At 44.7% G+C, this 14,552-nt stretch overlaps 1 protein-coding gene across 3 annotated transcripts in view; it reads left to right on the top strand.

The window, feature by feature from the left end:
• Window positions 1-13,315, top strand: part of RAB19 (RAB19, member RAS oncogene family) — a 102,561-nt gene extending 89,246 nt beyond the window's left edge. For all 3 annotated transcript variants that reach the window (XM_069628818.1, XM_069628817.1, XM_069628819.1), the window contains exon 4: window positions 9,389-13,315. In XM_069628818.1, coding sequence (XP_069484919.1) covers window positions 9,389-9,654 — 266 coding nt within the window. In that variant the 3' untranslated portion in view covers window positions 9,655-13,315. The remainder of the gene's footprint in view (window positions 1-9,388) is intronic.
• Window positions 13,316-14,552: the final 1,237 nt, after the last annotated feature.

Raw genomic sequence — 14,552 nt, 5'->3', positions numbered from 1 at the left:
ACGCCACGTAAATCAGGGGAGAGCGCACCCGTGGCGTTGGAAGTTGGTTCACCTCCAACCGGTCCCCATTCGGGCGGGAGTTGGCTGGTTCCCCGCGTCATCCACCACATCTCTACAGGACTCTTGACAGCCTGGCATCATCTTCAAGGCCCACAACCGGACGAACAGGTATGCAGCGCCCTAGTGACGCTATCTTTAACAGATTGAGACGCCTACCTTCGGACTCTGAGATGGAAGAGGACCCGGGTCTTCGTAATGAGATGCAAGCTCTTGGCGCTGAGATGATGGCGCTCCGCCAGGAGAATGTAACGTTACGCCAAATGGTGACACAGAACATTGGAGCTATTCCACAGTCCGAAAACACGATGGCTCACACCGCACCGATCAAGTTTGATGGTGATCCCAGGCGTGTGGGTGAATTCTGCAACCATTGTCGGATACATTTCCTCTACCGATCAACTCATTTCAACAATGATAAGGGCTACACCCCTGGTTGTTACTAACAGTCCCATTCTTAGTGATTTTGTGGCCTTTGAAAAGGCATTCCTGGAAGTTTTCCAGTCTCCTAATCTGGCCTCTGCAGCTCAGAACCAATTGGTGGATATACAACAAGCCAATACCGATATAATCACGTATATCGGTCGTTTCTGTCAACTGGCAACCGATTCCCAATGGCCAGAGATAACACAGAAGTCCGTGTTTCGCCGGGGATTAAGAGAGGAATACAAGGACGAGTTGCTACACATTCCCGAACCTGAAAACCTTCAGAAACTCATTGAACAAGTATTGAGGATAGACCAGAGATTGGCCGACAGAAGAGGTGAGAGACGTCGGTTTGAGAAGGTGTACCCCAGGCCACCGATTCTATCAACTGGTGTGCCAGCACCTTCGGATTCTACTCCAGAGCCTATGCATTGGGTGCAGTTAGAGGCCCGTTATCCGAAGAAGAAAAGATGCGCAGGAGAAGTCTGCGAATGTGTTTATACTGTGGAGCTGCTGGTCACTATCTGGGTACCTGTCCTTTGCGCCCTATCAAGAAAGGGGGAAACTAGGAGACCTGTCGTTTACTGGAAAGGCTACGACAGGTCCTTTCTTGCTTCCAGATCTTTCCTGTTCCAATCCTGTGCTTCCACCTATGCAGCCAGCTGTCTTGATGATCTTGAAGATCAATTTGAAGTGGCTTGATAAGACAGTCGAGATCCATGGATTATTGGATTGTGGGGCTTCCGGAAATGATATCGATGAGGAATTCGCCACCAACAACGGCATACCATTGCTTGCCAGAAAAACTGTAATACCTGTGGGGGTTATTGATGGCACTCCTTTGGCTTCTGGCCCCATATGATTGCATACGGTTGGTACGCTGTTACGAATCAAGGGACATGAGGAAAGAATTGCTCTTGACGTTATCAAGTCACCTTCATATCAAGTGGTGTTAGGACTACCTTGGCTTCTGCGACACAATCCCACGATCAATTGGGAGTCACGCACTCTTGTGTTTACTCCGCTCTTTGCCTTCAAGAATGTAGCAGTTCCGATACGTCCTTGGAGTCGCCGACCTCAACCCCTCTTACTTCTGGTAGGGACTCATCTGGTCTGTGTTCTTTGTCTCAGATTCCACACGTGTATGCTGACCTGAGGACAGTGTTTTCTGAACCCGGAGTCATACCCCTTCCACCTCATAGATCTTTCGATTGTTCCATTGATCTGATTCCGGGTGCAGTGATTCCTCATGGGAAGGTATATGCCTTGACTCAGTCCGAAAGACAGGTACTCCGGGACTACCTTGACGATTGTGTCAAGAAAGGATACATCGTACCTTCCAAATCCCCCGCGGGTTTCCCGCTGTTTTTTGTGAAGAAGAAGGAAGGCACCTTACGGCCATGTATAGATTATCGCCAACTGAATGACATCACCCTTAAGGACAAGTACCCATTACCTTTTGATTCGGAACATCACAGAGTCCTTACGATCAGCCAAAGTCTTCACCAAATTAGACCTCCGCGGAGCCTACCATTTGATCAGAATTAAATAGGGCGATGAGTGGAAGACAGCCTTTAACACTCCATTCGGGCATTACGAATACAGGGTAATGCCCTTCGGGTTGTGTAATGCCCCGTCCGTCTTCCAACGGTTTATGGACTACATCTTCAGCGACTTGATTGGCATCTCGGTCTGGGTATATCTGGATGATATCCTGGTCTTCTCCGACAATCTGGAGGAACATGTCTCCCATGTCCGAGAAGTACTTCAACGTCTGTTACAAAATCAGTTGTTTGCCAAGGCTGAAAAATGTTAATTTCATCGAAATGATATGGAGTTCCTGGGATACGTGATCAGCAAGGCAGGGATACACATGGATTCCGATAAAGTACAAGCAATCCAAAACTGGAAACAACCTCACAACTTGGAGTCTCTTCAGCGGTTTTTGGGATTCGCCAATTTTTATCAGCGCTTTATTCCACATTTTTCACGTGTCACAGCTCCATTGACGCGTTTGACCAGTGTCAAGATACCATTCCTTTGGGATCTGGAGGCGTCGGCTGCTTTTGACTGTTTTGAAGACGGCATTCAGTACAGCTCCCATTCTTTGTCATCCCAACAATGAGATGCCCTACTTCGTTGAGGCTGATGCTTCCAACTTCGCTGTTGGCATGGCTCTCACCCTGTGGCCTATTTCTCACAAAAACTTACTCCTAGTGAACAGAACTACGCAGTCATAGAAAGGGAGCTTCTGGCCATCAAGACAGCGTTTGAGGAGTGAAGGCATCATTTGCTTGGTGGTCGTTTTCCTGTAGAAGTCCGTACAGAACATCGCAACTTGCAGTTTTTGCGATCTTTGCAGTGTCGTACTGCCCGTCAAGCCCGATGTGCTTTTTTCTTTTCCCACTACAACTTCAGCATTACGTACATTCCCAGTGCTCAGAACCTGAAGGCTGATGCCTTATCTCGCTCTCTGGAGATTTCCCCCAAGCATTTTCTTCTGACGATTTCGCCTCACCTGCAGCGAATCTTGCAAGAAACTCTGGTTGACCCGTATCGAGTTAACCTTCTGAAACGACGTGCTGTACGGAGATGATGAGACGGGTGACCAACGCAAGATAATTGAAACGTTAGAAGACATAGGGCTGCCCAAGATAAGTGAAGAGGAGAGGGAGGAGCTAGATGAGCCAATCACGTTAGAGGAGTTAGAGGCGGTTGTGAAGCAGTTGCCTACCTGTAAGACCCCAGGAGCAGATGGGTTCCCCAGCGAATTCTATAAAGTGTACAGAGAGGAAATTCTCCCCCCAATGCTGGACATGCTTAATGAAGCGTTTGAGATAGGACGGTTGCCTGAATCGGTCAGAGAGGCGATCATAATACCGCTGCCCAAGCCCAATAAACCGGAGCATAGATGTGGCTCCTACAGGCCTTTGTCGATGCTAAATCAGGACAGCAAGATTCTAACGGCTGTCCTGGCGAATCGATTGCAGAAAGTTATTGGTAGACTGATACATCCTGATCAAACGGGTTATGTCCGGAATAGGAATATAACACACAACCATAGGTGACTTCACCGGGTGGTCGAATGGGGTAGCAGGAATGAAGGTGAGATGGCGATAGTGTCTCTAGATGCATTTAGAGCTTTTGATTCGGTCAAGTGGTCATGGCTATTGGCTGCCCTGGAGGGGTATGGAATGGGGCCGGGCTATATCAGGTGGGCTAAGATGTTGTATAGTGAGCCGCTTGCCAGGGTCCGAACTGGAGCGGTGATATCCGAGAGATGGCAACTTGGTAGAGGCACCAGACAAGGGTGCCCCTGGTCCCCGATGCTTTACATTTTAGCCCTGGAGCCTCTGGCAATATGCCTTAGGGCACAGTATGATGCGATAGGCATTGAGGTAGGAGGGGAACGACACTTGATATCCTTGTACGCAGATGATTTGTTGCTGTACTTGCAATACCCAGAAGAAAATCTCCTATACATACTTGAAGTGATGGAAAGGTATGCAGAGTTGTCGGGCATATCGGTGAACCCCCAAAAGTCTGTCATATTCCCGCTAAGTAACTATAAAGGGACCCCTGTAGATAGACTACCGGTGCTGCAGGCACCATGGGCAACTAGCTCTTTTCGTTACCTGGGCGTAGATGTATATCACACGGTGGAAGAAGAACATAGACATAATACAGAGGTAGCCGTTGGGAAAATCAAGAACAGCATGCAGTTCTGGGCAAAGCTGACCTTGGCGATGATGGGGCGGGCGGCTATGCTCAAGATGGTAGTTCTGCCCAGACTCCTGCATTACTTTAGTAATATCCCATACATGATACCCAAGAGGTTTTTTAGTAAATTGAACAGCATGTGTAGGGACTTCCTGCGGCATGGTACCCGAAATAGAGTGGCGTTTTGGAAACTGCAGAACTTTTATGAAAACGGAGGTATCAGACTGCCTCATTTTGAGGTTTACTATTTGGCGGGACAGCTACAGTATGTGGCTAAGTGGCTCTCCGATGAAGTGAGCCCTGAGCACAGGGTGCTTGGACAGGACTGCGCCCCGTTTTATTTGAAAGAAATGATTTGGCTGCCTGAAACCGAAATGAGGGGGCGTCCTGCGATGTTGAGGTTTGGGTGGAAAATTTGGCGTAGGGCTTGTCGTTTGATGGAAGTCCCGTGCCCGTGCCTCCCGCAAATACCGCTGGTTGCTTTGACAGGAGCGGATAATCAGCTGAGGGTGATTATTAGGACATACTGGGAATCGGTGGGGTTGGTAACGCTAGGCGATGTTTGGCAAGAGGGGTCCATTAAGGAGTTTATAGAACTCAACGAAGAGGCGGGGCTACATACGGGCTAATATGGCACGTACATTAGGTTGGTGCGGATGATTAGGAACACCTGGCCAGAGACAGTTTTGATAGAAGAACCAGATGCAGTTTTGGGAGCAATATATGATATATCCGAAGGAGGGCATGAGATCTCGAGACTGTACGAGATGGTGATGGCTAAGGTGGGGAAAGAATTGACACATCTGAGACTGGACTGGGAGGCGGAAGTGGGGGCCCCAATGGAGGATGGAGTGTGGGAGCGTGCCCTGGGCTATCGCAAAAAAGTGTCTAGAAATGCCAGATTAAAACAAATACAGCTGTATGTAACGCATAGGGCATACATGACCCCCTTGAGGATATCTAAGTTCCGAAACACTGGAAGACCAGCGTGTCCTAAATGTAACCTAGAAAACGCTGACATGGTACATATGTTTTGGTCGTGCCCGACCATTGGGTGTTTTTGGGGAGAAGTGGCGCAGAAACTGGCTGATAAGGGGGTTACTCTTGTTATAGACACGGCCTGGGCCTGCTTACTGGGTGGGTTCCCTAGGCCACGGAAACTCAAGCATATTGAGAAACTGAGAAATTTAGCGTATGTTCTTGCAAAACGTAGGATTGCCATGGGGTGGAAGAAATGCCACAAGCCTAAGGTGGATGTATGGTGGAAGGACTTGCAGAAATGGGCGGAAGCTGAAACGGTGGCATGGCAAGAAGCGAGCAGCCTGGCTGGAGAAGGGAAGGCGGGCACCTTGTTGGCTTGGAATTTTTTGGAGTAACATCAGATCCAACAGACTCCGAAGCGAACGAAACCCGGCCGCATGTGCCAGACATTGAATGAGATTAACAAATAGGCTCATGGGGGGAGGGAGGGGTCGTGGGAGCAGCGATTAAGATAAATTGATGTGTAATGGAACCATTATGATTATGCTGCTTGTTTGGTTTTTGTTGTTTTGTTTGCATAAAATCAATAAAAGAAATTAAAAAAAAAAAAACTTCTGAAACGACCACAAGTTACAGAACGCAATGGTTTCCTGTTCCTTCTGAATCGATTGTACATACCAACAAGTTTCCTTCGTTTGGACATACTTCATGGGTTCCATGATTTGCAAGTTGGTGGCCATCGTGGCATCAAGGCTACCCAGGAACTGGTTTCCAGACAATTCTGGTGGCCCGGTTGGGCCAAGGAGGTTAAACAGTATGTGGAGAGTTGTCCTATCTGCGCTCAGACCAAGACGCCCAGGAGAAAGCCTTTGGGTCTGCTTCGACCTACCGAAACACCACTCTACCCATGGCATACCATCGCCACAGACTTTATTGTCGAGCTTCCGCCTTCTGAGGGTTACACTTGCATTATGGTTGTAGTGGACTGTTTCACGAAGTATGCACACTTTATTCCTTTTCTTAAAATCCCTACCTCCTCCCAGATGGCTTTGGCGTTTTTACACAACATCTATCAGTTACATGGATTGCCGGAGAAGATCATCTCTGATCATGGATCACAGTTTCTCTCTTCATTTTAGCATCAGTTGTGCAATCATCTTGGTATCCGCAGAGCTTTGAGTTCTGGTTATCACCCACACACTAACGGCCAGACAGAGAGAACTAATCAAACCCTGGAACAGTACCTGCGTTGCTATGCCAATGCCACTCAATCCAACTGAATGAAGTATCTGGATCTGGCTGAAGTGTCTTATAACAACGCAACTCATGCTACCACTGGCGTCAGCCCTTTTTTTTGCTCGGCCGGACAACATCCCAAGCTGGTTCCTTTTTGTCCTGTACTGCCCAGCGCTGTTTCATCTGCAGATCAGTTGATCTTCAACATCCAGAAGCAACACGACATGGCCCGGAGTACCCTGGCGGAGGCATGAGAGCACATGAAAAGGCAAGCAGATAAGAGTCGGACCGCAGAACCTGATTTCCAAGTGGGTGATTTGGTTTGGTTATCTTCCAAGAACCTGCCAGTATGCAATTTGCCCACTAAGTTGGCACCCCGATTCTATGGGCCTTTCAGGGTTTCCAAACGCTTGTCCTCAGTGGCTTTTCAGCTAGTGTTGCCCCAATCCAGGCAAGTGCATCCTGTGTTTCATGTCTCCCTTCTGAAACCCTTTGTGAAGGATGTCTTTGGGCGCTCCAGTCCACGTCCATCCTCTGTGCAGGTGCGGGGGGGTCCCTGAGTTTGAAGTGCAGGAAATATGTGACTCACGGATTCATCGGGGTGTTCTCCAATTTCTGGTTGACTGGAAGGGATTTCCTGCTTGTGATCGCACTTGGGAGCCGCGCTGTCATGTGCATGCACCCCATCTTGTCCGTGACTTTTACCTTTGTTATCCTTGGAAGCCTCTGGCCGTGGGGCTTTCTGGGAGGGGGCATAGTGTCACACCACCTGCCTTGGGGTCCCCTTACCTGAAGTGGCGCGCCCCATCCTGGAGGATGTACCCACGCTTCCGTCTGGGGGGGTCCAGGGTTGTCTTGGGTCTCAGGCGCTTCCGGGTTCTCGAGGCGCGCTGATCTGCGCATGCACGGGCAGCCGTGTCCCGCTCTCCCCGCATGCGCGGTGCACAGGGCACTTTGTTCGGATGGACCTGCGGTCCAAGCCTCTCTTTGGGCATACCAAAGCCTGGGAGACAGCACGGCTTGCGTTCCAAGCCTCCCAGGTGTTGGTAGCCATATATAAGGAGCCCGGCCATTCATTCAAACCGCATCTCAACGCGGTTTGAATTGGATCGTTGTTCCACGCCGTTTCCTTGCGTTCCACTTACCCGTTACCTGATTCCTGTTTTTCCTTGTTCCTGGTCCCCTTGTCTCCGTCCTGTTGGTTGTGCTGTCCTGACCCTCCTTCCTCCTTGTCCTGGGGTAGGGGCTTGCCCTCCTTCTAGCTGTCTGTCCTGGATTCCATTCCTGTTCTGGGGTGGTTCCCCTGTGTTCTCCACTTGGTTGGTTTGGGTCATCGGTTCCTTCTGCGGTCCCTAGCCTTCTTGCCTGCTCTGCCCCCATCCTGCCTTGATACCTTACCTTGGAGATCCATCAACTATTACCATCTGATCTTCGGTCCTTTCACCATCTGGATCCAGTTGCCTTCAGTGGATACTGAACTGTCAATTACAGAGGCTCCCCCTGTCAGTGCTTGCACTGTCCTGACGCCACGTAAATCAGGGGAGAGCGCACCCGTGGCGTTGGGAGCTGGTTCACCTCCAACCCAGTCCCCATTCGGCCGGAGCTGGGCTGGTTCCCCACGTCATCCACCACATCTGTACAGGACTCTTGACAGCCTGGCATCATCTTCAAGGCCCACAACCGGATGAACAGGTACGCAGCGCCCTAGTGACGCTATCTTTAACATCCTTTCATGACGAGTTAGGTCCTGAAGAATGCCACATACAAACCCACAAACCCATAAACAAACACAACTTTGTTATATATATTTGTTGCAGATTGAAATTTCTTCATGATGGATTAACAATCCCAAACACATTAGGATACCCTTTTTATTTTTATTTCCCTAGACGAGATTCCATTAATGGAATATTGTTTGAAAATGAAATATTTGTGTGCACTTCTATGGATTACTATAAATGAAATGCCAAACTCAAACAAGAGCTTTCTCTTCAAGTGCCTACCAATCTAGGCAGTTTATGGTTTAGCCCAACAGAACTAGGGGAAAGCAAGATGGCCTTGTGGTTTAATGCACCACTTTCCTGGACAGTTGTCAAAGCTGCATGTTAGAAATACGTAATTGCATAGGCCGGTTGTCCCAGTCTGCTCCTCTCCACAGCTTGCATTGTGCAGGCAGAGCCAAGTGGTCAGACACCAGTGCCATATTAGGTTGCATCAACATCTTTCTGTCTGGAATGTGGCTGAAAGATAATGTATATTTTTACCATCTGTACATAAGTGCTGGTCCGATTTAAAAGTGCCATCACCACCATCGTATCAATGATGTGTTAATAACAAACCCGTAATCAAGTGATGTTCATTGGGTGATGGTTTGTTTTATGTCAAGTTGATGTATACCATGCACTGCTGCCATTTTCATGGTCTCAAGGCGCTCATGTGGCTCTGCAAGGAAAAGTGGGTGGGGTTGGTTAGTGTGATAGAGAGGGATAGGACAGAGGTTGTGCTCATCTGTTGATGGGTGAAGAACCAGGAGCAGCTGGTGCCTGTCCGTATGAGCTTTCTTTATGTGCTTTGTTTTGTGCACTGGGCATATTATGTCCGGAAGTGCAACATCCAGTGTTTGATTTGTTTGTTGTCTGAGATGGTTGGGTTTATAGCTGGGTTAGAGGGATGTATGTTTTGCATGTTTGGTGTGTTTATTCACTAGCCCTCTGGGCTTGTGTTGTAGGTGAAGAGTGTGGGAGAGAAGTGGGTTTTGGGTGATCTCTGGTTATTTGTAGTTATTTTATTGTCTTCCACTCTAAATGTGTACCTTGTGTATGGTCTGTAGATGCAGGGATTCTGAAGGTTGGGCAGTCCATTCATGTGGTTGGTAAATGGTTATCCGTGCCCTTTCAGAAAAAATATTGGGATAGGCAGTTGGTTTAAATATCAGGAGAATAAATGCAGTTTTTGCTATCTTCTCTAGGAAACAAGTCTGACTTGCTGAAGAACCGACAAGTCCTCTTTGAAGATGCCTGTACACTTGCAGAGAAGCATGGACTTGTGGCAGTGCTGGAGACCTCGGCCAAAGAGGCATTGAATGTAGACGAAGTTTTTGTGCTGATGGCAAAGGAGTTGATGGTGAGGAATAGTATGCACCTTCAGCAGGGAAGTCCCCGCAACAGCATCCTCCTGGATTCTCGCCCGGTGTTAACAGCTCAGAGCACAGAAGCCAAGAATTGTGCCTGTTGAAGGGAATACAAACACTAGATGTCAATGGTGAGCTTCACTATTGGTGCTCGTAAGGAAATCACCAAATGTGTTTGCTGTAGGAGGAAGATAACCTGATCAGCTATGGATGTGCCCTTGTGTTCAGGCCTATCACATTGGAGCAGATACTCTATGACCTTTGCCTTATAAAAGGAACTGTATTTAATTATCCTCCCTGTGAATGTAGGTCAGCCTACACTGCAACATTTATCGATCTCTCTGACCCCTCACAAAGAAGCTGCTGCTGTTTCACAGAATGGAATCCCAAAGAATGACCAACTTGACAATCTATCCAGCCAGGATGCACATTTTGTGATTTCTCTAACATCACCAGCTGTTCTAAGTTTTCATTTGGCTAATGTTGACCTCCAAAGTCATACATTTGAGCTTACAGAAGAATGTGTTTAGTTTGGTTGTTTATTTGTTTGATCTGCCCGTTTAGTACTACCACTAATCTGTCAACCAGTTTTCTTTAATCATCCCCACTGCTGTTTCACCCATAGGGAACTGTGCATAGAGAATTGTTTGTATTGCGTACGCTGCAATTAGCAAGTCGGACAAGCCAGTGATTTTTTCTTTCCACTTACTTTTCTCCTCCTGCCTGCTTTTTCTGTAGTGAGAATTGCATGTAGACGACCTGAAATTGAATATCCATATGTCCAGAAACTGGGTTGTTGCTCCTCCTCACTCAAGGCTCAGGGAGATTGCCCTTCATTTGAGGCGCTCTGTTTTCTATATATCCAGTTATCAATAGGTGTCATGGTATCAGCAGAACCAGGTCCATCTGCCTTCCATAAATGCCTTTTTTTGCACCACCACTGACTCCTCCTATAAAGTTAGTGAAAGTGGCTAGGTTTAGAAGGGTACTGTGGTCAGGTCATGACCTTTGAAATAACCCCTTATCACATGTGTGCCTTAGTTTTACATGTTGACCAGGAAAAGGGGTGCATTGCATTTAGGACTGGACGATCCATTACACGTCTTCACCAGCATTTTGTAGGGGCATTACTATATGAAATGTAGACCACAATCTTGTTCTATATTTTTGAATGGGAAACTATTGAACTGTATATTGTTGGAAAAGTAATGCGTACCTGCCCAACCCCCTTCTCTACTCAATGCACATGGTCAACCAAAATAAGCTTTGTTTGGAAATGTAAATCATAAAAGTAATAGATACATACATTAAAAAATCATTTATAAAACGACATAAAATATGAAAATAGAAAAACTTCATAAAAAGGCAGACACAAATTCAGGTTGACTTATACAGATACAGTTTTGTGTTTAATGCGAAAATACCAAGCTGCACCCAAATAATCTCTGTTGCTGTTATCACATCATGGTAATTTTATGTTTTGAAAAAAGCTACTGCTTCCAGTGGATCTGAGATCTTATCAATAACAAAAGGTCTAATAAATTGATTTCTTACAGCTGTATAGCAATAGCATTGCAACAGTAAAGGAGCTTTTGTTTCACTATCCAAACTGCATAATGTGCATACAATCGGTGGTGGCCAAATACCACTTGGACCCCACGCTTGCTAAAAGTACTATGCCACAACTGAATTTATGATGTAAAACATGTTTCCTGGGGCAAACCGTCCATTTTAAATTTATCCCATACCCTACTGAGGTCTTAAAGAATAGGTACTTCATTGTTTGTGGGCCTGTCAGTGGGCTGTTAATAAAGTGGGTCAACACCAATTCTTTTAAAAGGAAATTGATTTTGCCCTTTATTAATCCAGTAAAGTTGTTGTTCCTGTCCCATATGCAGGATACATTCAAATTGGACATAATCATGTTTATTGACGTGATCCATTTCCACTGTGGCCCTTCTGTGTGTTCTCTAAGCTCACATAATACTTCCTTATAGAATCTTAACTCCTCGATCTTGATGATCCATACTTTTGAGTCCGTACTGTTCCGTGTGAATACCCACTTCCAAATTAACAGCAATCATTGGAGTGCTTTTAGATAAACCCACCTGATTTATTTTAAGAGACCCTTTTCTGCCAACTCCAATTCTTTCATATTTGTAGGAGCCCATATCTTCACCCTGTAAAGGGCTGCTGCTGAGGTTTGGACTTTCTATACTTTTAAAGCTTCTATAATTGCTTTATCTGCAACTCTCATCCCAAATGTCAAAAGAGCACTAGTTTGTTTTAGGATGCATTTGCTTCTTTCAACCTGTTTAATCCATAATCCATCCTTTGCAAATCTGATGCCTAAGTACTCACAATGCTCTACTTGGGCATATCAGTTTTCTTGTACCCAAACAATGCCCCTTTTTCTTTTGTTTCATGGCAAACAATGGATACAGTCTTTATCATGTTAAATTCCAATTATCTTTCATCACATTAAGCATCCAAAAGCCTTTAACTGTTTATTTGTTCCCATCATAGCTTTGGCTATTAATGCCATGTCATCCGCATAAAGGAGTATTCCAATTTTTCCATGTCCAAAATTCACTATATAAAAGAAATCCGAAAGTAGCAAGAACACATCGTTGTCTTACCCCTTTATCAAACTTCAACTAAACTGTACATTCTCCAGGGTGCCTATACATCACCCTGGCATGATTCTTTTTTTTTACAAAGACTATACATTTGTTAGTAAGGGGGTGGGGGGGTCAGTACCTCCGAGAGCTCTAAAACCTGCCATCATTTTTTAATCCCCATCAAAAGCCATTCTAAAATCTATTCACACCAGATACAAAGATACATTTTTCTGATATGTGCATAATGGTCTTTAAATGAAAACTGTGTTCACTAGTCCCTTTATTTTTCTGATAATATTCTGATTTCTAATGCCCAATTTTCTAAATGGAATACAATTATTTTGCTGTAAATTGTAAGGTGAACAGTTAATTAGTGAAGATGGGCAGTATTTCTCTGGATGATTCATGTCCCCATTTTTAACTATTGGCACAATGTTGGCACTAAGCCATCTTTTCAAGGTCGTTCATATTGTATTATTCAAATGAAAAAACACAGAGACAAAAGGGATCCTTTATTAGAGGGTAATTTTTGAAGAAACTACCAGGCAGCAAATCATTACCCAGTGCTTTACAGTCTTCATAGCCTTTGCAACTTAAAATTCCATAAAATGTATGCAAGAATCTGTTTGGGCTTTTACCTCAATTATGTTGGGCTCAAATGATCGAGAGAAAGTAGGTGTCGACCCTCCCATTATACATTTGCTCCTGTAGAGTTTATGGAAATGTTCAAACCAGATGTCCTTTTTTACAGTTGGGTGATTTTAGTTTTGAGGGTAATAAACATTTCCTATATTAATAAGCTACAAAGTTTTAAAATCCTTTTCACTCACTGATTTCCCTAATGGTGTCCATAGACTATTGGTGGCTATGCATTTCTTTTCTAACATGAATTTATATTTTGTTCTAATGGAGGAGACTCTAGTAAGGCTCTTTGAGCCGCTGGCTTTAAGGACACTCTTCACTGAATCTTTTACTGCCTTGCACTCCATGTCATACCATTTATTAGATTTGTGGGTTTGGTACTTTATTTGAGAGTTGTAATATGTGGTACTATCACTGAACAGATTTTTTCATAAGGTTAATTTACGTTCACCTTGTCAATTTCTACATTTTCCTGGAAGTAATAAAAAAAACTTGTAATACATCTGCATAAATCACAGATAATTTCTTTTTTTAAAGCCATATTGGGCCCTTTAATTCTAGACGGGACTTATAAAGCAAACTGTTTAATACTGTTATGAGTCACAGATAAAACTTTTCTCTTTTGAAATCGAGCACTGGGAGTTTGTGATACCTTTCTACCCTACTGAAAACCCTGAAATCAATAATCTTGGACCAGTTTGTACAATCAATTAATATACAATCTATTTTTGACATTGATTCCTCTCTCCGCCACACAGCAGGCCATTTACTGCTCTTAGACACAACTCAATTAACAATGAAGCCACATACATGGTTTCTACAGGTGGGACTATCGCTGCATATCTATGGGACATTTCATACCTAATCTACTTCCTTGAGCACCGGTTGCCACGTGGACAAAGGTTCAAATTGAAGTTTAAATTTCCCATAATTAATTAAAATGAAAGTCATGTTAGGGCTCCTTTATTGAGCTTGTATGTGGGTGTAATACCAGAAGATTCTTTAGCTCTTGCAGTGAATGTACATTGAACGTCGACTTGTGTGGTTTTAAATAAAAATGTCATATAGTAATATGTGACTGATCGTCCCACTATAGAGATAAACACACAATATTGGGTGTTTTGTTTGTATGATATAGATTTACATCTCATCCTTTCATTACAGCAGCTTGCCAGCCCTCCACTTAGGCAGCTATGGGAATTTTCTATGGTTGGACTATTCTAGATATGGCAACTAGAAAATTGCATTAAATCGATTTCTCATGTCTCCTGAAAACACACCACATCAAAGTCCTTAAAATAAAGCCTCTTCAGTTGGAGTCCTCTAGGTTCTTCTTCAGACATGAAATGTTCCAGGATAGAATCGTTAATGGCTCTATTAATCCTTCCTACCCCAGGGATCATTTTTATCTACCTGCAGGGGTCATGGATTTCGAGCTTAATTTGGTTTAAGACTCAAAGCAGTATACCATAAAAACGTTCTCTGATTTGCGCCAGTACGGCTGTTGAGATGGTTTTATTTTTCATAGTGCAAAGTTATTGTAATATGGTTGGATAATGACTTGCGTAAAACAATTTTTGCACACTATAGATGGAAGAATGTGATAGTCTATTGCAAGTAGCTATTCTATGAGTTCTTGATCACTTAAGTAGATTCCAATGATCTCATAAAACCTGTCAAATGAATCTTCTTTCCTGGTTGCAGAGATAATACAATCTATTACGGCATAGCAACCCTGC

Source organism: Ambystoma mexicanum, chromosome 12 (genome assembly GCF_040938575.1).
Source record: "Ambystoma mexicanum isolate Mex_15411 chromosome 12, UKY_AmexF1_1, whole genome shotgun sequence".
NCBI lineage: Eukaryota > Metazoa > Chordata > Amphibia > Caudata > Ambystomatidae > Ambystoma > Ambystoma mexicanum.
Note: the sequence above shows the minus strand (reverse complement) of the source record. Positions and strands in the feature narration are given on the sequence as shown.